The sequence below is a fragment of the Pungitius pungitius genome, chromosome 3 (genome assembly GCF_949316345.1).
Source record: "Pungitius pungitius chromosome 3, fPunPun2.1, whole genome shotgun sequence".
Lineage (NCBI taxonomy): Eukaryota > Metazoa > Chordata > Actinopteri > Perciformes > Gasterosteidae > Pungitius > Pungitius pungitius.
In genome coordinates this window covers 26,886,629-26,907,710 of record NC_084902.1, presented here as the reverse complement: position 1 = coordinate 26,907,710, position 21,082 = coordinate 26,886,629, and the positions used below count along the sequence as shown (strand labels likewise).

Genomic DNA, 21,082 nt, shown 5'->3' with positions numbered 1-21,082 from the left:
GACCACAGCGGTGCTCTCTGCGTCATTTTGAAGAGCATCAGTCGATTGCTGAACGGCTGATCACAGCCTCGGGCGGCTCCTCCAAAGGACATCGCCGGTGACACTGCTGTTTTTGTGCACTTCCCATAAAACCCGTAGGGTCCCGTTTCCTTTTAAATTTGCTCCCATTCCGAGATATTAACCCTGTGTTCCTTTCTGGTGTCTGGAGGCTGTGACGGGCAGCTTTTCAGTGACAGAAATGGTTTACTTTGAAGTTGAAATAGGAAGTAAAACTGTGTTTTACACAGTTCTATCGCAAAGTTATTTGTTGACTACTAGTTGTGACGTTTTGAGGGTTGTTGAAACTCTTTGACAACCCTTTAACCCAAATGCTTCTTAACATCAAAGAGTCAATTTAAAACCATAGCATGAAATGAATATATTTTTTAAATGTGTTGAATTCTAAACAGCGGCTTTTTTTATACTGCAGTGTGTGGAAATACACTTTTTGAAATGTCTTCCTCCTTTCTGCCTCCACTTGGACACAATGAAGGAGATGAAGGGAATTTGATCCGTACCACGGCAAATATTTTCAGAATTCATCTACACTGTGTTCTTCTAAAAGCAACCTTGAGTTATACTTGATCATCCACTCTTAACGATTCTTATTTAGAATAATAATTTTATTTCAGAATATTTGCTTATACAACTAACCCATTCATGTGTCGAATATCAGGTAGTCTCAACACACTTGTCTCTTAATAATTGTCTATAGCTACAGTGTAACACTTTGAAGGTTGCCGGCCTCTCTGAAAGGACGATGGAATGAGAGAAGTGCGATCAGGGATTTTGGGATCAGTTAAATCAAAAGGTACTGCTTGTTTCCCTCACCAGCTAGCAAACTGAAGTGGTTGACTTAAATTAATTTTAAAAAAAACAGTGATATTATTGTGTCATCATAACATAACCGAACAATGCCCTGTAATGAAGGCCGGGAAGATGGACGTGCCATTTGAGACCAAATGCTGGTTCCCTCTAATCAAAGGCTGATTTCACCTGGGACGTCATTAATCAAGGGGACGTGGAAATGCCCCCCTACCAACCCACGTCAACAGTTTTCTGAGGTGAGGGGCACACCTGAAAGTGATCATCCTGCATGGATATCAGTCTCTAAACCCCTCCCACGCCAGATGTATTAACATACATGTAAGCAACCAGCTGATTGGAGATGCAAACAACCCCTCTTTCAAATGCTTAAGGGAGATGTCACTGATGTCCCTCCCCTCTGCCTTGACTGACTTAAAAAGAAAAATGAAAAAGAGAGAGAAGGGCGAGCTGCAGGGAATTCAGTTTGATGACACAAAAAAACAAAAGAAAAATGGTAGGTTTGTGCATGGTTGATTTTCTCCGTGTCAGCCCTGCTGGTGACCAGTCCAGGGTGTACCCGTCTCTCGCCCAACGTCAGCTGGGATTGACTCCAGTCCCCCCCCCCCTCGCCCCCTCCCCCTCGCCCTCTTCCACGACACTGTGTGAAGGATAAGCGGCTTTGAAGATGGATGGGAGCAAAGACGTTTGCCAAAAACTGATGAGTAAAACATAATAAATCGTGGTAAACAAGCGGGACGCTCCGGCCAACGTTGCGACAGCTCTTTGGACAAGCGCAATTACTGATTAGCATTTGATTTTCTCTCAGCCTAGCGCATCAGAACATTAAATCAACAAGCCGTCCATCTGCAGCATCTGTGCCGTGTGTGTGCTATCTATCAGTGTGTGTGTGTGTGTCCTCTTACAGGAGTTGGTGCTGTCGTCTTTGGTCCCGTCCATGCTTCCATCTTGGCCCATCTGGAGATAGAAGCCCTGCCTGCAGAACAACCTGGTCACTATGCCCTTCAGCTGTGGTTCTACACGACACAGACAAACACACAGGGAGAAGAAGAGTGAGAAGAGCCCACCGTCGAATCAGATGAATAACGAACCAAGAAATGATGAAAGAATGATGAGTTTTGTCATCTTGGAAAAAATGATTTATCTGCGAATGCATACCCATAAATCATTTTCTGCACATCTCCTGCGGGGCACATTTGAGACACACTGCAGTTTGGCATTAAAGAACAATGCGACCCCATGCGAACGGATGCATCTCGGGGGATTTCCTGTGGAGAGACTAGTCGGGCACATCCAATCCATTACAGGATTCTTGGACTAATCCTTCCTTCGTGGTCATCGTTCCACTTGAATAACACTGATGAATTATTCCCGAAAAACCTCTGATGGCGCACAGCAACTTCACGCCGGCTTTGTATTTCCCATATTCAGTTTACTGTTTGTCCATCGAGTGATACATTGGTTGGTGGGTATGATTCCCCTTATTAAAACGTGGTTTCTCTGCACCCGAAGCACCATATCTGTAATATAAACAACACAATCACTGATTCAGCAGAAAGAGAGTAGCAAAGGGAAGGCGCCATGGGGCGAAGAGCCACCGAGTCGCTGGATGAAGACGTCGAGAGAGAAACAGAGAGCAGGAGGGACCGAGCAGAGGCTCACCATCTGCATTAAGGGGCATAAAAGTCGCACAAATCCAGTCAGGCTTTTGTTCCATTCTACCCTCACTACTCTCTCACACTCACGTTGGTAGGTGTACCCAATTATTTCCTACGGCTCCTCACACACACACACCTATTTTGTGTGTGGCTACACCCCTTTCTCCCTCTGCGAAAACACCCTGAGAACTTGAAGTGGGGCGGGAATCCCCCTTAGAAAATGTGTGTGTTCAGAATGAATCAGTGAAAAGCTACAACCTAATGCACGGAGACAGAAACGAGGCAAAGACTGACCCAGTTTTTTGGGGGAGAGCGTATGTGAGACAGAGAGAGGGAGAGGGGGAGAGACTGGGGTGTTTTCCATCTTCGCGGAGGATCCATCTTGTGCAGCGGGGGGAGAGGCGGGGGACGAGGGGCCTGTGAAGCTTGCAGCCGCCACTCAAACAGACAGAAGTGGCGGTGCTCTCCCCGCTGCCTGAGGTGTGCTGCGGCCAGCGAGAAAACTCAGCCGGACCACACAGACAGCCACCTGATGCCGCCCGCCCCCCCCCGCTCGAGGAGGGCCACGAAAATAGGAATTTGGACGCGTTTGATTGATTATTATTGTCTCCGTGCTCCTTTTGTTTGGATTTACTGTATTTCTTTGGTTTATTACATACATTATTATATATGCAGAGATCGCTTTTATTCTTTCCTTGTCACACGGAACATTCTGTACTTTCATGCGTTGGGTTAACGTCGTTCCGCCTGACAGCTGTGATATTTCTCGCTGCTTAATGGTTCACAGTTTACCTGCCCAGCGCCCGTCTGTCACAGAACACAAATCAGCGCACACAGCGGGCCGACTGAAGTCAATCACGTATCAATCTCAGTGTGCCGGTTTGTCCGACGAACGGCCAGAAAGCACTGCTGAAATGCATTTTATTGGCCATTGGTTTTTTTTTTCCTTTTGAAGCCTATGAAGTTCTATACATTGTAACACGTGTTCATTTGAAGGAGAGTGTTCTTTTCTGTCTGGCTTTGAATTTACAGATGTGTCTTGTGTGTATGTATGTTTCCCGCAGTAAGATACCGCTGTAAGTTGATAGAATTTAGGCCTGGACAATCATAGATAGATTATAACATAGATATTCATTAACTTTGATTAACTCGGTTTAATAAACTCTGAAATCCACAGAATCGAAAACAACAACTAACCACAGGCTAAACCAATCAACTCACAGTCTAATCCAGGACCTGTGATATTGTATTGATTAGGGCAAATGTTAGAATTGAAGCAACGCATGAAAGGATCTATTAATCTTAAGCGATATGACTTATCTTGGGTATAGATTTTCAATCACATAGTTCAGGCCTATTGTGAGTCAAATTACCGACTCAAATGCTCTTATTGTTGGTTTTGGCACAACTCCCGGCTGTAACGGATGAAAGATCAATAATTCTCCACAGGGGACCTCCGTCTCGTCTTCTATTTACGTGTCTCTCCGAGCACACAGCGGCCAGTTATCCCGCCGCTCACTTCCGACCCGACGTGCCCAGCCCGTTGCCACAGTGACGCGTCGTCAAGGTGATATTCCCACTTTTCCTGTGGTGTCTCCACATTGTGTCTGTTACTAGGGAAATTCCCATTGTCGCGTTGCCTTGGCAACTGCTTTGTGATTCCAGACTGTTCCGGTGGAAGGGTATTCCCCAATCCACACAGACACACACACACAAACACTCACACACACACACACACACACACACACACACACACAGCGACATTTTCATCATCATGTCCCGGCTGATTCTGACATTGTCTGTTAATTCGCTCCAGTCTGAGTCTAAATATAGTGTTTAAAATACCAACATGGGCATCTCACAATGCATGCAATGCATTAAAGACCATCTCTCTCTCTCTCTCGCTCTCTTCACTGCACACCATCTCACCGAGCAGCGCCCCCCCGAATGAAGAACTCCCGAGCAGCAAGTGAAAGCAGCCATTTCATCCAACCGATTCTCCACACCTGCTTATTACTATGCGTGATGCAAACTGAGGTGACAGTGTATGTTATCAAGTCAAAGTTCCAGGTGCCTGGAAGAGCACAACTCACATTATAGGCTAATCAAAAGCATTTTTGATAATGTTAATCGATGATGAAATGAATGACTTATTACGTCCCCGAAGACACACACACACCTCCTCTCTTTAACTGGGTTCTGTTTGCTGTGAGCGCCATGGAACCGTTTGCATTGAGTAAACAACATTCCACCGGACGGCCGGGATGTTTCTCTCTGCTTTGTGGCTCTCGGTTGCAGATGTAATTTATTGTCTGTTATCTTTCTTCCAGAACTCGTCACGTCATTTATATTTCAGTGTTCATGTTCGAAGACCGTGTCAAAAGATGTTGCTGAATTAGACCTGGAGGCGCAGAGGAGAGTGTGCCTTCCAGCCCAGCTTTGCATTCATCCATCTGTTGGCTCATAACCCGTCTGATATGGATATATTACAGGAGCCTTTCGTGGCGGCATGTAAATGGCTGGTGTCGAGACTCAGTCGACGGAAATTCATAAGGCGGCCTGATTTTGTGGCAATGGATTATCTTTTAATTTGGCGGGGAACTCGTGTTCATCCTGTCACAATCAAATCCTCCCCTGAGAGTCGGACTGATAAGGCAGCTATAGGTGCAGTGGCATCTCCTAAAGGCGGATTTAAATACGGTCCTCCCACACCAGTGCCGGAAACCGTCCCCTTAATGGTAACACAGCGAGACAAGCCGTGGACAAGAAGGAGCCTCCATCATGTCAGGAGTGGACTGATATCACATTTGAATAAAAATACAGTTTTAAGCTTGAGTTAGAGCGTTCAATAGCAGCAATAGCAACCTGCGTGTTGGACCAAAAAACAGCTCCAACACGCAGGTTGGACCAAGTTGTGATGTCCGCAGATCATTTTGTCTCTCCTTCACAGAACCTCTGGAAGACAGTCGGCGATGTTGGCATTTCTCTCCCTCTCTCACACACACACACACACAGACAGAACACATTGTGGACATTGCCAAGCTTTTACCAGCAGCTCTCACAGCTGGGAACACAAGAGGAGGGAGTGATGGGAAAAGAGGGAGGGAAAAAAGTACAATGAGGCTGGAAGGAAGGATGAAAAGATCAGAGGAATGTAGGGATAATTGGGTGGAGAAGGTGGAGAGGAGGATGAGAGAAGAAGGAAAAAAAGGTGATGGGGAGGGGGGGGGGGTAGAGGGACAGAAGCAAAGAAATTAAAAAAGAGGCAGAAAGAGAGGACAGAGGGAAAAAACAGGAAATGAAGCTGTAGGAGGGGATGAAAGGATCTAAGGTATAGGAGAGAAATGTGACAGAAAGGAAATAAGGAAGAGAAGATGGTGGAGCTGAGGAATGAGGTGATACATGGGAAGAATAAGACATATGAAAAGGGTAAGAGGAGAAATGAGGAGAGGAGGCTGTAGATCTACGAAATAGAGATGGCGGATACGATAAGAAGGGTCAAAAGGAGGTTATGGGGTAGGGGGGCAGAAGGAGACGCAGAAGAAACGACGGATGACAATAAGGGTAAAAAAGGTAGATATTCAGTGGAACTAAGGACGAGGAGAGGAAGCGGTTTGACATTTCCTCCTGTAGGGAACAAGGAAGGAAAAGAAGCAAAGAGGGATGAGAACATCTAAGGGGAAGAGAAGGTGGGGAAAAGGGAGAGAGGTTGTTGTCGAAGGGAAGAAGGACAATAAGGAAAGAGCCACTGAAGCGAGAAGAGGTGACAAAAAGAAAAATGGAGGGAAGAAAAGGAGGAGGTGAGGACCTTTGATTTGCCTCTCCCCCATCACTAATCGGACCAAACTGGTGGAAACCAATCCCCACCAACATGACGCCTCACATTCGCCTCTCCTCCATCTCCTCCTCTGCCCCTCATCTTGTCTCCTGCCTCTTTCTCTCCTCCCTTCATCCTGCCCTCCACACTCCGGCACCTGCTGCTTTTTCATACAATCAATTGATTACAGCGGCACTTATCGCCCCTGCTATTGAACGCTCCTCTTACTGATCGGCATTCACCACCACACCTGATCAAATCTGCGCACTGACGGCAAGAAGGTCTGGCCCAACTTTGAGTCCGAAACGTGGAAAATTTGGACTTTTTAACCTGTAAGAAAAAAAAACGCGTTTCCGTTTTACAATCAAATGGGAAAATCGGAGCAGGGTGGGATTTCAGAATAAGGGCAAGGTGCCAGTTGAGTCCGACATGATGCTTCTGTTGAGGCAAAGTCGGACCGTGGTGACGGAGCTTTCTGAATTATGAGCTGCAGATGAGAGAGCGAGGTAGAGATGCACAGAGACAGACAGAGAGAGAGAGAGAGAGAGACCAGACAGACTAATCTATGGCTTCAATAATACATGTACCTGGAAACTACTGGACCATTGGGCACTACAAGACATGGCAGTGTGCGTGTGCACGCACGATGTGTGTGTGTGTGTGTGTCACCAGAAAGAGAGAGAAAGGAAAAAGAGGGAAGGGCGAGTTTGTCTGGCTGTGTTTTGTGCATTTTGGGTTGTGTGCGCGTGTATGGGCGCGCGCGAGGTGCACCAGGCTGGTCGTGCACATGCGTATGTCGTTTGTGTGTGAATGTGGTCGCGCGTAAAAAAGTGCGTGCGTTTCTACACGTGCGCGGAAGCGCGCGCCCGCATATCCACTGGCTTGCATGAGACTGTCTGTGTGCATGCGTGCGTGCGTGCACCCCCGCCCCTTCCACACCTTGTCTCCGTAGCCTCCTCTTCTTCAGGCCAAATATCCGGACTTTGGAGAAGATGTCCACCAGGTTCCCGTTGCACAGCCCCTGCTTCTTACCGGGGCTCTTCCGCCGCCGGTGGGGGGTCGGCCGGTGCTGGTGCTGCTCCCTCGCCTGCCGCTTCTGTCGGATCAACCCGCTGGCGATGGCCGCTGCCATGTCTCCGCCGAAACAAACACAGCCCCGTCTCCGTCCGTGTCTCCAGTCTCTTCGGTTGTGTCCACCGGAGGGGACGGAGCGCGGACGCAGCCAGACACGAAACCTCCGGTCTCCGGTCTACCGGCTATCACGGCCCCATACTTCAGCCACGGGGCGGGTAAAGTCCGAAATGAGCACACACCTCCGCGTTACAGCATATCTTCTGTCATCATTTTTCTCCGGGTCGTTGGTTTATTTCCACTTGCGGGTTACCTGTCCGTCACGTTTCACCTGCAGCTGTCAATGAGCGGCTCCTCCAACCGATTCTACCGGAGCCGGTATGTCAGTTTCTGTCCCCATGGTTCAACAAAAAAAAAAAAAATCAGAAAGAGAGGAAAAAAACAAAAAAGAGGAGCACAACGTCTCAGAAAGCGATTCCAGCCTCTTGAAAACGTCCGTCTATAATCCGCCGACGGAAGCGCGAGGCGCGCGTGCAGCCGCGAGCTGCTCCGAGCTGCGTGAAACTACCGAGAGTTACCGAGCGCATCACCGGAAAGAGGGCAGGTTGCCTTTCAAAGTGCAGGCTCGACGAGATCCGAGTTTGTCAAATAGATTGTATTGGCTATAACAGTGACTCACGCTACAGACACACAATTTAACCTTTTAGAGTGTGGACAATTTGCTGTGTTCTCCTTTCTATCTTCTATCTCTGTGCTACCTGTTGCTGCCATCAAGTGGTCAATATTCATCATTCAATTTATAATATTCTATTTTATTTAAAAAAAGATACCTGCATCAAAGCTCATTGAAATAACTATTTATCATTAGTTATTAATTATTTTCGGAAAATGTTATGATGTGCTATGTTTTATTAACTCAACCCATGCCCCCAAAGTTCAACGATTTCTATCATTGTCAGTCAGTGCAACTCTGCATATCTGATATCTCATTGTCTACTAGGTTATATGTCATCAATGTGCTGATAGAGGTCATTTCCGACTTTTATGAACCCTTTCAATCCCAATAATTGATTTGATTGTGGCGACAGTTCTGATATGTGTGTGTGTGTGTTAATTTGGGTCATTACAGATAAGAACTGACATGAGGATGCATTCATGGAGGCTTAAAAAAATAATTACAGGGCAATACAATACTACTATAATACAATACAGTACTATTTTTAAATGAATATATTAGTGCTCATAGTTTGTAGCATCCAAACTGTATTTCATCAGTATTAATTACATTTCAAATATCATAATGACGGCCCTATATTAATTTTAAAGTATTTCTATAAATGTTGTGTGGACCAAAAAAGGACTTAAGTGCAGCGAGTGAAACCTATGGGATTAAAAAAAAAGTCGGATATCGCTTTGAGGCTTCATGATGTCTGAAGAGAGTCAAAACACAAAAAGGATTTCAGCACCATGGACAGCAAACAGCCCCTTTTTAGACACTCTGTTTCTCTGCGTGTGTGTGTGTGTGTGTTATTCACAGCAACACACTCAGAGACATCACACACAGTTTTCTTCAACACATCACAGGAGATTATATACATATATATATTTACACACACATGCCACATTCCTCACGTCCACTAGGTGGCACTACAGTGTTTCAAAGACCACAAGCCCATCAACAGGAGCTCACTGAATTAACAGTGGTTGTACATCAATAATATGCCTTGTAATGATGAGCAGCCGTGTGGGACCCCTGCACAAGATTAACGTGTGTGTGACTCCTTTTCAAAATCATATTTATCAGGAATCACTTTGCTTTACTTGGTCTGGTTATGGTCTATTTTCACAGACTGATATGGACACTTATGCAGCCAGCGTCTCTCGGCTGGCAGAAAAGATATGTCTGCGTGTGTGTGCACGCAAGAATGGGGAGTTGTGTGTACATGCACGTTTTATCCAGGTCACTCCAAGTGAAGGAGTTATGAATAAATCAAAGCTTAATTTACATTAAAATTCATCTACTCTGCTGCTTTTTATAGCATCAGAGGAAGGCGTGACACAGCTCTTGAACTTCAAAAGAAAACATCTATGCACCCCCTCCCTCATCCACCCACTTACTCCACCATCCATTCCCTCAAGTCGAACTCGTCCCAACAGTTGATTTGAAAATATTTGTCCTCGTGCAAGCATGAAAAAAGGAGGACGCCAAACTGCTCGACTCCCTTGAGAGAACAAGGGATCATGTGGCGTGTGGGAGGGTGAAGATCACTGTGTGGTTCTGGTTCTTTGTTGTCTGTGCGTCTCGGGGCCTTGTGTTGCTCTTTGAGTGTATGTTTCTGTTCCCCAACATTGATCATGTTGCATTTTATGTCAATGTTTTGCCTGGACCCCAGAAAGAATAGTCTCCACTACGGTGTAGACTAATGGGGATCCTTAATAAAATTGAAATACAAAATGTGAAACACAAAATGATATATTCACATCAAAAAGATACCAGTTTGGTTCGTGTACAAACGCAGCGTCATTTTATCAATAAGTCTCCCTAGGTGGCGCTCTTTGGTTGCCTGTGTTGACTACGGCTGCTCCCAACTGTCAAAGTGGGCCAGAAGGGAACATCACACTGGGCCGTACCTGCAAGAGGTGTGCGGCAGCGTCGAGGATAAGAGGTGATAAGGAGGGGAGGATGGGGAGGATTGGGAGGGGGGGCAGACATAGATTCTAACAGATGTGGGCGGGTGTTCCCCAGACTGGAGTGTGAGGATAGCCGCTTTCAACTGAGCAGCATGAGTCATAATTCACGCTCAGGCACCCGCCCACACACACACACACACACACACACACAGAGCGCAGCGCAGACACGGGGAAGTCCACTGTTGCCTAGGTAACGAGTGATTAGTGACGCAGGTGGATCTCCAAACAGAGAGAGAGAGGACACCTGCTGAATGCAGAGACGACAACACACACTCTCGCATACACAGACACCTACAATGTCAGTTGCAGTTGTCGTACTGCGTCTCTGACTTTCTGCTTAGTCTTGATTTGTGTGTGTGTGTGTGTGTGTGTGTGTGTGTGTCTCTCTCTCTTTCTCTCTCTGTCTCTCTCGCTCACACACAAACAACTACTTCTCCCCCCTAATCTCCTCTACTTCTTTCAAGTTCTTCTTTAAGTCTTACTCTCACTTCCTTGTCTCTTCTCTGAGGAGTTTTCTCATCTCCTCGTTTTAACCTTCATCTCATCCCAATGATCTCATCTCATTTCCTTTCCCTTGTGCAATCTCGTCCCCTATTCTCCTTTCCTTGTAACATCTCCAACTCAGCGGGGAGGCGGAGAGGGAATGGCGTTACTGAATTATTCATCCAGCCCTCTCTCTCTTTTCTTACATCGGTCAGCTGCCTCTAGTGTCTTGACTCCCCTCATTCTTTTCTCATCATTGACTTAAGACCAGTGAACAACTTTACATCGTCTCTGTGTCCGAAAGCGCACAGGCACGCGTGTCACAGAAACAGCTAGCATTAGCTACCATTAGCGGTTATAGCAGGCCGAGTCAATGTAACCCCTCAATAGTGTCACTTAATAACATTAAGTATTAATCTGAAAGAGATTTTCCTCATAGGCTTTCTTTTGGAGTTTCTGATGTTGTATAAGAGAACTATATGATGGAAATAATGTAGTTTATTTTACTGTGAACAGTGGATGTAAAGGCGTCTCTATGAAGCACTTCCGACGCTCCAGCGCGATGCCACTGATAGCTTTTAGTCCCCTCACACATTGTCGATCTCACATGATACGGGTACATTTCACAGTAAGTGCTGTTTTGAATACGGCCGCTGCGTTTGGTCGGAGTGTGAAGTCTTGACAGGGAAAGTCAATTTTGATAGGTTCGGGCCTTTTTCTTCACATGACCGTGGTCATGTGAAAGGGACGCATTCTCACCGCTACTTTAAAAGCAGAGTGTTGTGAGGGATTTTCACAGAGAGGTCAGAGGTCACAAGTGGCTGCTTGACCGGGACATGGTGTGATCAGTGAAAATTTTCTAACTAAAATGACAACAGCTGAAAATGGAGGACGACCGCGTCAGAGCGGTTACATAATTGCTCTGGATCTTTTCCCCCAAAAAGTTAGAAATACAGAAGAATACGGCGGAGGAGGGGCGGGTTGAAGGGGGGGCCGTGAGGATGGTGGAGCGATAAAGACAGAGACTGAAGGGCAAAATCCTTCAAGCAAGAGTTTGGTGCAGCAAAGGGATTGAACATATGTTCATTCATATCGGGGAAAATGGAATGTAGGAAAACCAGAGTCCACCTCTGAACTGTTTCGTAGCACATCTATTAGACGGCACCTCAGACAACTTTGGTCCTGGGATTTAGAAATTGTTACACAACATGTTGTGAAATCACCAGTTATTCCTTTGGTATCCGCTGTGAGAGGCGGGTAAGTATTGGCATCGGCTGGGGGAAAAAAGATTGAGTTGTTTGACCTTTGAGTATCAAATGAGCAATTAAAAGGTTTGAGAACCTCAAAGATATGAGAAAAGTTGTCTGCAAGCAGCTAGAGCTTTGTCATGCTTTCTTCTCTTAATAGATTTTAAAAAAGGAAATACATACTCACACAGTTGGGGTATGATCACGAATCAACAGCGTCATTCAAGTACAGACTATTGCTTGGATGCTGCAGACTGGACCATCGTCAGAGGGATGTAAGGCATCCATTGATATAAATAAAGTTACTCTCTGCATAGTGTGCTGCAGTGATGTGGCTTATAAAGCACTTAGCATTAAATGTTTTTTGTCCCAAAGCAGCTGCGCTCGTTAAATCTCAGCGAAACCACGAGTCCAAGCCCGCCGCTCCTCTGATGAGTGATGACATCACCGAAAAGTGCCGGCCTCTCGGGGGCGACCGGGCGGTCACGTCTCTTATTCAATTGTGTTGGCAACTCTGTCACAACATTTTGGCATCACCAAAAAAAGGCTCCACATTTTACTTGGCTGATTTGTTTTTTTTATTATTTCTAAGCTATTTCATCACGAGTTTGGAATGTTTTGTTGATCTAGTCGCAAACAGAGAAACAGTGACAACAAATCTTCAAAAGCTGCAGTTTGGATGGGCTAGTGGATAGGACACTACCGTGGGCGGATGTAAAAGAGAGATAAAACTTGGAAAGTGTGAGTGTTTTAAGTGCCACACACACACACACACACACTGAACTACGACGTAAGCTCATTGTTCTCTGCAGCTAAAGTGAAACAATAACTTAATTTTGGTTATTTTGTTGTGGGAAAAAAGGTGTCATTCCTCACACCTCACCGTGCAAAGAGGCTCACAGTTGGTGTTAGGGTTGGTGGAGCGTAGAAAAGGATTTTTCTTTATTGTCGTGGTCAGTTGTGAGTGTCTGGTTCTGCTGGGTATGAACCAAAGAGAAGTCTAACAATGCCAGAAATCAACAATAAAAACTTCAATTTGATGCGATACAGCAGTTAGAAGTTGTATACATAATAGATTGACATGACAACAGGCAGAGTATGAAGGCCCAATTGTGGTGTAAACACTTTTCTGAGACTGACATTGAGGCTGAAAAGACCTCTGACTAATCGCTTTTCCCCACATTGCTGCATTAAAGGCACCTTGTATTCAGAACATGGACGTGTGTGTTGAGTAATCCCTCTCAGCAACGATATGGGAGGATCCCATTCAGCCCGCCAGGGCATTTAATCCAAATCGTGCGGCAAAACAGATCGAGGAGCAGCACAGCAGACCCAAACACAGCTTTGATAACAGCGATTTGATCAGCAGTTCACGGCTGCATCCATTACCTGGGACCTCGGGGAGAACCGGCTAATGGGTTTGAGATGACTGAGTAACAGGTCGCTCAAAATTAAAACTAAAAAGACATGAAATTTATCCCAATCTTCTAAATTAAGTTTATCAGAGTCTTAATTACTGGCGCTAACCATTAAAACACAATATAAAAAGCATTTGTATCAGGTGAGAAGGCTTCTTGTTTTGCCTCCTCTCAGACTGCTTCAGACAATTTACTTACTCCCGAACTTGTGATATGTGTTTAGGTCACATTGTTCTCATCATGATGAAGCCAAAGCAAAGTGTATATAAGTCAATAGTCACCTATAGTCTTTTTTTTTAAGATTCTCTGCAGATGTAAAGCATCATAGCCCTGCTCTTTCAGGACAGATGCACACAGCTGTTTCCAGTGTAAAGATCATCTTACCTGGGTCGGCTCTGCCCATAGCAGCCTTTATTCTCTTCTCTGCTACCTTCAGGATAAAATCATAGTCCATGACTTAACACACACACACACACCTGTTAACTGCAGCCAGTTGGACTCTACTGGAAGATCACTTTTTAAAAAACTCCTGGTACCCCCCAAACCCCCCCGCCCCTCCCAAACGCGGTGTCAGACGAGGACACAAACAGAGAGCGGGACTGATCCGACCATTATGTCATGCAGGGCTGTCATCAAGCAAAAGGTTAAAGCAGACAAGGAGAGACTAAAAGTCAGCTCGAGTGTGTGTGAGAGAGAGGTGCTGCGGGGGAAAGAAGTGGAGAACAGATAAAGAAACAAGGTTACAGAGTGGGAGCTTATCGTCAGTAGGGTTTACTTTACAGTCAGGTAACTGTTTAAGTTATTAACTCAAGGCCAAACCAAGCTGTGTTACTAATATTACTTTTTTCATCATTACATCTTATTTACTTTGTTCATTTATATACATATTCTGTGGCATATTGTTTCACAAAAATGACAAACAAAAAAAACAGGTTATTAAATTAAATAGAAATACAAAAAATAATGGTAGAGGAACAAGTTAGTTGACCCTTGGATGAATGCGTTTGCATTTTTACTAATTTAAATGGAAACCTAGCAGGGCAGAGAGAGATGTATTAAGTCAGCATACTTCTGACATTAAACACATTTAATCAGTCGGAGAGAGTCTGTGTCACTTCTTATCGTGAAAACACTTCTTTGCGGAGCCATTGATGCCCTGCTGCTTATCTTAAGTGCACTTGGAAAAATAACACTCAGCACCCACTCTCTCCTGACAGAAACCTGGAGCGAGAGCCGTCCAAACACACACACACACACTTTTACTTTTACTCGTGGCTTCATTTAGAAAATTATAGTGTTTCCAATGCTGAACAGACTGTAATGAGCCTTGCAACAGTGTCATTAATGTTGTTTGAAAACAAGCAAAAATACGACTATTTAATAAATGTCACTTTCAGGAATATTCTCCAGGTTTAACGTTTATTTAAACCTGCTTGTGTTGCACAAGTTTCTCTATTCAAACAACAGTTTTCTCCATGTTTGTTTTCTATATATTACTGGATTGGGAAAAACACAGCCTCAAAGGCTGTAACTCCCAGGGGCCCCCAAAGCCTTAACTTTCACCGTGATTGGTTGGAAGTAATTCCACTGGCACAAAGTATGCCTATATGGAGCATAGAGTCACCCAACTCCTGGGGGAAATACTGGATCTTTTCTGGGTCTTTTGAACCTACAAAGTGCATCAGTTTGGTTTGATCATCCAAATGACCCGCGTGATCGCGATGTGTGTGTTTGTGGAAGGACGCGATCAGTCGACAGTTTGTGAGCGTGTGAAGTGTGACGCACACGTCGGGATCAGACCAGAGCAAATTGGACAGGCAAGTCAAAAAATTGTTTTTCTGCACACTAGGTGGGTGTTGGACGAGGAGGACATAAGCTAATGAGTCCACTGTCTCTCACGCACACCCAAGGATTATATTAGAGTACTGCACCAAAAACGGCATGTGACCTTAGAGGACACACAGCACTATGAGTGTCAGCATTCTGTCATCTCATCACTTTTGGACAATGTAGCAGCATGCAAGTGAGAAGCACAAATGGGGAGAGGCCGACAAATTGACTCTGTTTGCAGGGATCGAAGAACATATGGCATGTCTGTCTTTGATGGGAAGATGTGTCCATGAATTGAAATAAACCGTGTTGTGCATGCATACTGTGTTTGTGTGTGGGTTTTTTACATTAAAAAAAGAGACAGATCCGAGTATGCACAATACCCAGTGCTGTACTCCAGCTTTTGAATAAAATATTTAACACGCTGCCTTAATGGCAATTTTAGGTCCTGTGTGCCTTTACGCGTTATAAAGGGCGAAGATCTGGGTCACGCCCTATGGGACACCAGACATTGAGCAACACGTATTAACAATAAATAATGCTGATGCAGGTTCATCTGGAGGAGACTCGACCCTGAAACTCCCGTCACACGGTTCCAGCGGTTTCTACAAGAGGACACGCTCGGCTAGGTTACCATTAACAGACTTCAGATACTATCTCATATTTATGAGATACTAAGTCGTAATAATGAGATAGTATGTCATTATTTGGACTTGGGGATCTCATAATCATGAAGTTTTGCAAAAATTCCCAATCATCCCAAAAATAAAAAACAACCTTCTGCCAGTAAAAGCCTCTGAGAGGAGACTAGTGGCCGTTCAACAACAGCACACAAGTCACAATGATTACATTGCCACTGTCCATAACCGGCAACACCATGGACAGAGAACACGTCAGGTAATACAGTTTGGGAGAGCCTGCGGTCAAAATCATTCAGGACAATGGACAGCGGCATGAGTGTGCAGACCCCTTAAGTGACTCCTCCGACTGGCACATATAGTCACATTTAGGAGTCACATTGAGTTGGTTAAACTATCTTCTGTGTGCGTCATTCATGCATTGCATCTGGCATCATCATAGCTTGTGAAATTGTGTACTGATGATAAAGCTGCAGTTTCATAAAAAAGAGATCTGTAACGAATTTCCCTAATCTTATTAGACAGAAAAGCACTCCATTTTTTTCCAGAGTGCCAGTGGAAGTTGATGGGGTGACAAAAACATCAGCCCATATTAATCTTCTTTCCACGTAACAGTATTTCACATGACATTTACTTGAGAACATAATTGTTTACAATACAGCACTTACTTTAGTCCCGAGTCAAACAGTTAACATTTGACGAAATCTTTAAAAAATGTCCATCAAATATGTCCATAACCTCATCCGTCCTCAACGTCACCCATCGCGGACATGTTGTCACATTCACATTCTTTGTGTAGTATTACGTTTATTTGCAACGGGCAGTTTCCTTTACAACATCGGTGATGTGGAGAATATTGGTAAAGCTGCTGTATGCAGAGCCGTGGGAAAAGTGTGATTCGTCTTTTAAACGTTTGTTCCCTGGACACAAACCAGTGAGAGCCATTAAAGAGAAGTTCCACAGAATGCACCTGAATAAAATACATTATAGGTTCAATACCATTGTACCAGCTTTTACCAGCGATATTATTCTTGTGATTAAATATGAGCATGGGTGTATATTTCAAGCCTGTGTGTAGTGCATTCTAACAGAGTGTAAAATGTTCCCACTGGGAATTAGTAAAACGTATTGATAATGATTAGTGTGTACATTAAATATTAACTGACAACACAATATTGGAACTTAAGCGTTGACCCGAGCAGCAGTTTTCTCCAACGTTGTTTCTGTTTTTTGCTGCAGTAGCGGTGTTGCTTTTTTTCTAATCACGGGTTCATACTCGCCGTGCGCTTGCATTAACATTTCCAGCTCAATTGGGATGACGTATGCTGACCGATTTATGAGTATCTCATAATTATGACTTAGCTAAGTCAAAATAATGAGATAACTAAGTAAATTATGAGATACTATATCACTATTTTGACCTACAATCTCATATTTTGACTTAGCTAAGTTATAATTATGCCTTGGCTAAGTCAAAATAATACGATATCTCTTGATTAAGAGATACTATCTCATAATTATGACTTACAGGACCTTTTTTCAGTGGGAATGGGCTTCCATGTTATGGAAATTGAGGTAAAAGTCAACTTTGATATTTACAATAGTCTCCCTCACTGTCTTCCCAGAGGACTTTAACTAAATAGTGCAATTCCGACAAAAACCATCCACAAATCCAGAGTCAGCAAAACGCTGCCTGCTCCCCATCTACAGCAGGTCCATATTTCAGCACAGGCTGCTGTGTGTGTCACGCGTAAACACACTGGAGAGAGTCCATTCAGTATCTTTTCTTTAATTAAAAGAGAAAGTGACAGCTGAATGGTCCTGGCTGCTATCAATCTATACGAGCCAGGCTGCAGGTCGCTGGTGAGAACTCGTACCGCTGGCCTTCTTTGCTTTCTCGCTGTGTGGCTGAGTGTCGGTGTGTGTGTGTCCCATCACAGTTGATACATTTCATCCTTTAAATGCCACCTCACACATGCAAAGAGGGAGTTCATAAACTGCAGAGTAAGTGTGTCACAGAAGAGTTAATATCACTGCTTGTGTATCACAGGAGAGTCCGGCCTTTCAAGCTTAAATGAGAAAGAGGAACGCGGTATGAAAAGGAACAAAAGCAAGAAACACAACCAATCATGTGCCACCCAGATTGCAGGTTGCAGCGTATTGGCAGGCGGTGAGAGGAAGCTTTCAGTGTTCAGCATGTTACTGCTTTCACCTGTGCCAACACGTCAATCGATTTTGTTTGTATAAAACCTTCAATCCGCCAGATTAGAGGTAAAAGCTGATGACGCTTGTCGACCCCACACGGGCAAACACGTGCAAATTTCTCCTGAAATAGGTGTTACATGGAGCACAAATGGATTTCCCAGGAAAAGACCAACTAGCCTTTCATGAACTTATGTTGAACCATGGTTGTTCAAGAAGGGTTAAGGAAATGTCACAGATCAGACGCAGCGCTTCGATGTGCTCTCGAGGAGATATGTACAACTCGTCCCATGTGTCTGCCTTAAACTAGATGGAGGGTGGTGGGGCAATTTGACGCACATGTTGCGTCACCATGACACCAAGCTGCAGTGTTTATACAGATTTGATTTGTAATGCTTTTGTCTTCTTCACACATCAGCTGTAAACCACGGGGACGGTATTTTGACTCAAACAAAGAGAAAAGAGAAAGACACAGCATTCGCGTCTTTGATCTCATCCCATCGTGTTTTGGTGATGTTACCTCAAGGGCGCACACAGAGTGATGGTTATGTATGCTGAGGATTCTGGGAAACATTCAAAAGCCCCCAGAATGACACGGTTACATTGTGCCAGCTCAGGACGATGAAGACGTGACGAGGCCCGTTGATGCCCCCGTAGAGTTTTCAATGAACTCTTTTAACAGCTTCGTATGAACTCTTTCCGCTTATACACACAAAACCAATTTTACTCTTTGCATCTAAATGTCACTGGGTGCAGGCCGTAAGCGTAAAGGTTAGACAAGAGTAGATTGGTTTAATTTGGTATTTAATAAGGCTTTAAAAGAATTGTGTTTTGTGTGTTTTCTTGGCAGGTGGGTTAGTTTTCATAATCAGATGGTCGAACAGAAGGTTATCCAATACAGACTATAATATCAGCTTTTGCGAATTAGATTGGCTTTAATCTCACTCAAATAGATCTTGTAGCAATGCAATATAGCTTGTGCTATACAACGTTTTTATTTAAAAAAAATAACTAGCAGCCATCTGACTTCACATAGTGGCCTCATGCAGAGGAAAAAATCAGGGAGTAATTAGAATTTTACTCTAAAGGAGTAATATTTCATCATCCGTAGCCAGTAGAGTGAGAGTAGATAATCAGAATAAAATCTACTGGAGTAACGCCCAACGAGTTTCCTTTCGTTTCGTGACACCTCTCGCGCTGGAATGAGGTGAGGTTTTTTTGGACGGACTCTTGAGTTGAACAACAGAAGACTTTGTAATAACCTGTCAGGTAAGTTAATTGTTTTTTGGCATAATGTTCTGTTTAACCGATTCTATCTATGATGAAATGAAGACAGAAGTTGATGAGGATGTGTTTAAGTTTCTTCTAAAGATAACAAGACCTCGGTGAGCTAGAGATTTGTTTACGCGAAGACCAAAATCTTGATGGTGAGTAACTTATGAATTCATATTTATGAAAACTACTTGTTCAATCCAACATGTTTTGAATATGCAAGACAATTGAATGTATCAGATTCATTTTCAACTTCAATTTAGATATTTAATGCACCCTTTCTGGAACTCTAGTGTGCATAATACAATGTGAAATATTTGCATTTCTTTAGTAATAAGGTATGTCTGCAGTTATATTGTTATAGTCACAATGTTAATCGCATCAGTTACATGTTAATATGATTTCTTGATTCTTTGAGTTCCCCTTCAGGGAGATATATATATATATATATATATATGTAGACCAACTATTAAAAGGTGGTCCAAAAGCCGAAAGAGACCCCTTCAGAGTGGAAAACTGGTTAACTCCAGAAAGCCTGTGCTGTGGGGCAATTGCGCTTATGAAGCACACAGCTGATGAAGCAACTGTTAAGGAGAAGATGAAGCAGACCTTTACCTATTGGCAAAACATGGTTCATGAGATTCCCAAGATTCCTGGACATGAAAGGACTGGTATGTGAACATTCTACTGCCTTGTCAGTGTCATGGCAATTTCTTTTGTCTATTGTTCAATAGCCTGGGTTATGCTATCAAATCTGCCACGATGCTACACCATAATGGCATAATGTTCTGTTTAACCGATTCTATCAGATTGACCAGGATTTTGGTCTGATGTTTGGTAATGCTGCTACAAAGTTCCTGGAGAGGTGGCATACTGTCTACAAGCAGAAAGTCTGGGAACAAAGCTGTGATCTCACACAGCCGACCTTCAAGAACCGCTTCAAAATGCTCAATGAACAACAGACTTGGAAAATGGTATGCTGAAAGTAAAGGATAAGATATATAGAAGGATTTACTTTAAAATGGAAAATGGGTTGACTTCTAGCTTAATAGCTTGAATATTTCTCCATGAATTTTTACTTTCAGGATGGGACAGTGACATGTCATCCATTTTGGTTCTTGTCCACAAACTGTTTGCTAACTGTCTAATTTATAGCTGACTAACTCAGCAACTAACAGACACACTTGCGAGTTTTTCAAAGCTCATTTTGTCTTTGGTACGTCTTACAACCAGGATCTGGTAAATGTGTACAACTTCTTGCAAAGCACAATCTATGAAATTGATGTTGATAACACTAAGGTGAATACAAGGGTTGCAGAGTTGAGGGCTCGGATGCTTGGTCAGGCTGGTTGTATATTTTTGGATGTATTGTACATTTTTCAAAATAAAGTTTTGTTAAATACTTTTATTGGATTAATTTAACATGTTTAAGAGTTACAGAGTAAGTTTGCAAAGGTTTTAATTGAACCATTGTTGTTCAAGGTTCAAGGTTAAATTTTAAGTAAACATATAAAATGAAATTCAATTCTATATGGAGTAATATAATGAGAAATGTATCTATACAGAATCAAATGTAGCTCTATACGGAATCAATTGTAGCTCTATGCAGAGTCAAATGTAGCTCTATATGGAATCAAATGTAGCTCTATATGGAATCAAATGTAGCTCTATGCGGAATCAAATGTAGCTCTATGCGGAATCAAATGTAGCTCTATGCGGAATCAATTGTAGCTCTATGAGGAATCAAATGTAGCTCTATGCGGAATCAAATGTAGCTCTATGAGGAATCAAATGTAGCTCTATGAGGAATCAAATGTAGCTCTATGCGGAGTCAAATGTAGCTCTATGAGGAATCAAATGTAGCTCTATGAGGAATCAAATGTAGCTCTAT

The 21,082-nt window shown here is 43.6% G+C and overlaps 1 protein-coding gene across 2 annotated transcripts in view; it reads right to left on the bottom strand.

Annotated features, from left to right (window-relative positions):
* Positions 1-21,082, bottom strand: part of LOC119222819 (fibroblast growth factor 14-like) — a 37,722-nt gene that overhangs the window by 14,583 nt on the left and 2,057 nt on the right. The window contains exons 1-2 of one of the 2 annotated variants that reach the window (XM_037479746.2): positions 7,279-8,115; positions 1,770-1,880 (exon numbers count right to left, since the gene is read on the bottom strand). In XM_037479746.2, coding sequence (XP_037335643.1) covers positions 1,770-1,880; positions 7,279-7,471 — 304 coding nt within the window. In that variant the 5' untranslated portion in view covers positions 7,472-8,115. Of the gene's footprint in view, positions 1-1,769; positions 1,881-7,278; positions 8,116-21,082 lie in introns of those variants that run through there. The other variant, XM_037479735.2, reaches the window with a different exon arrangement.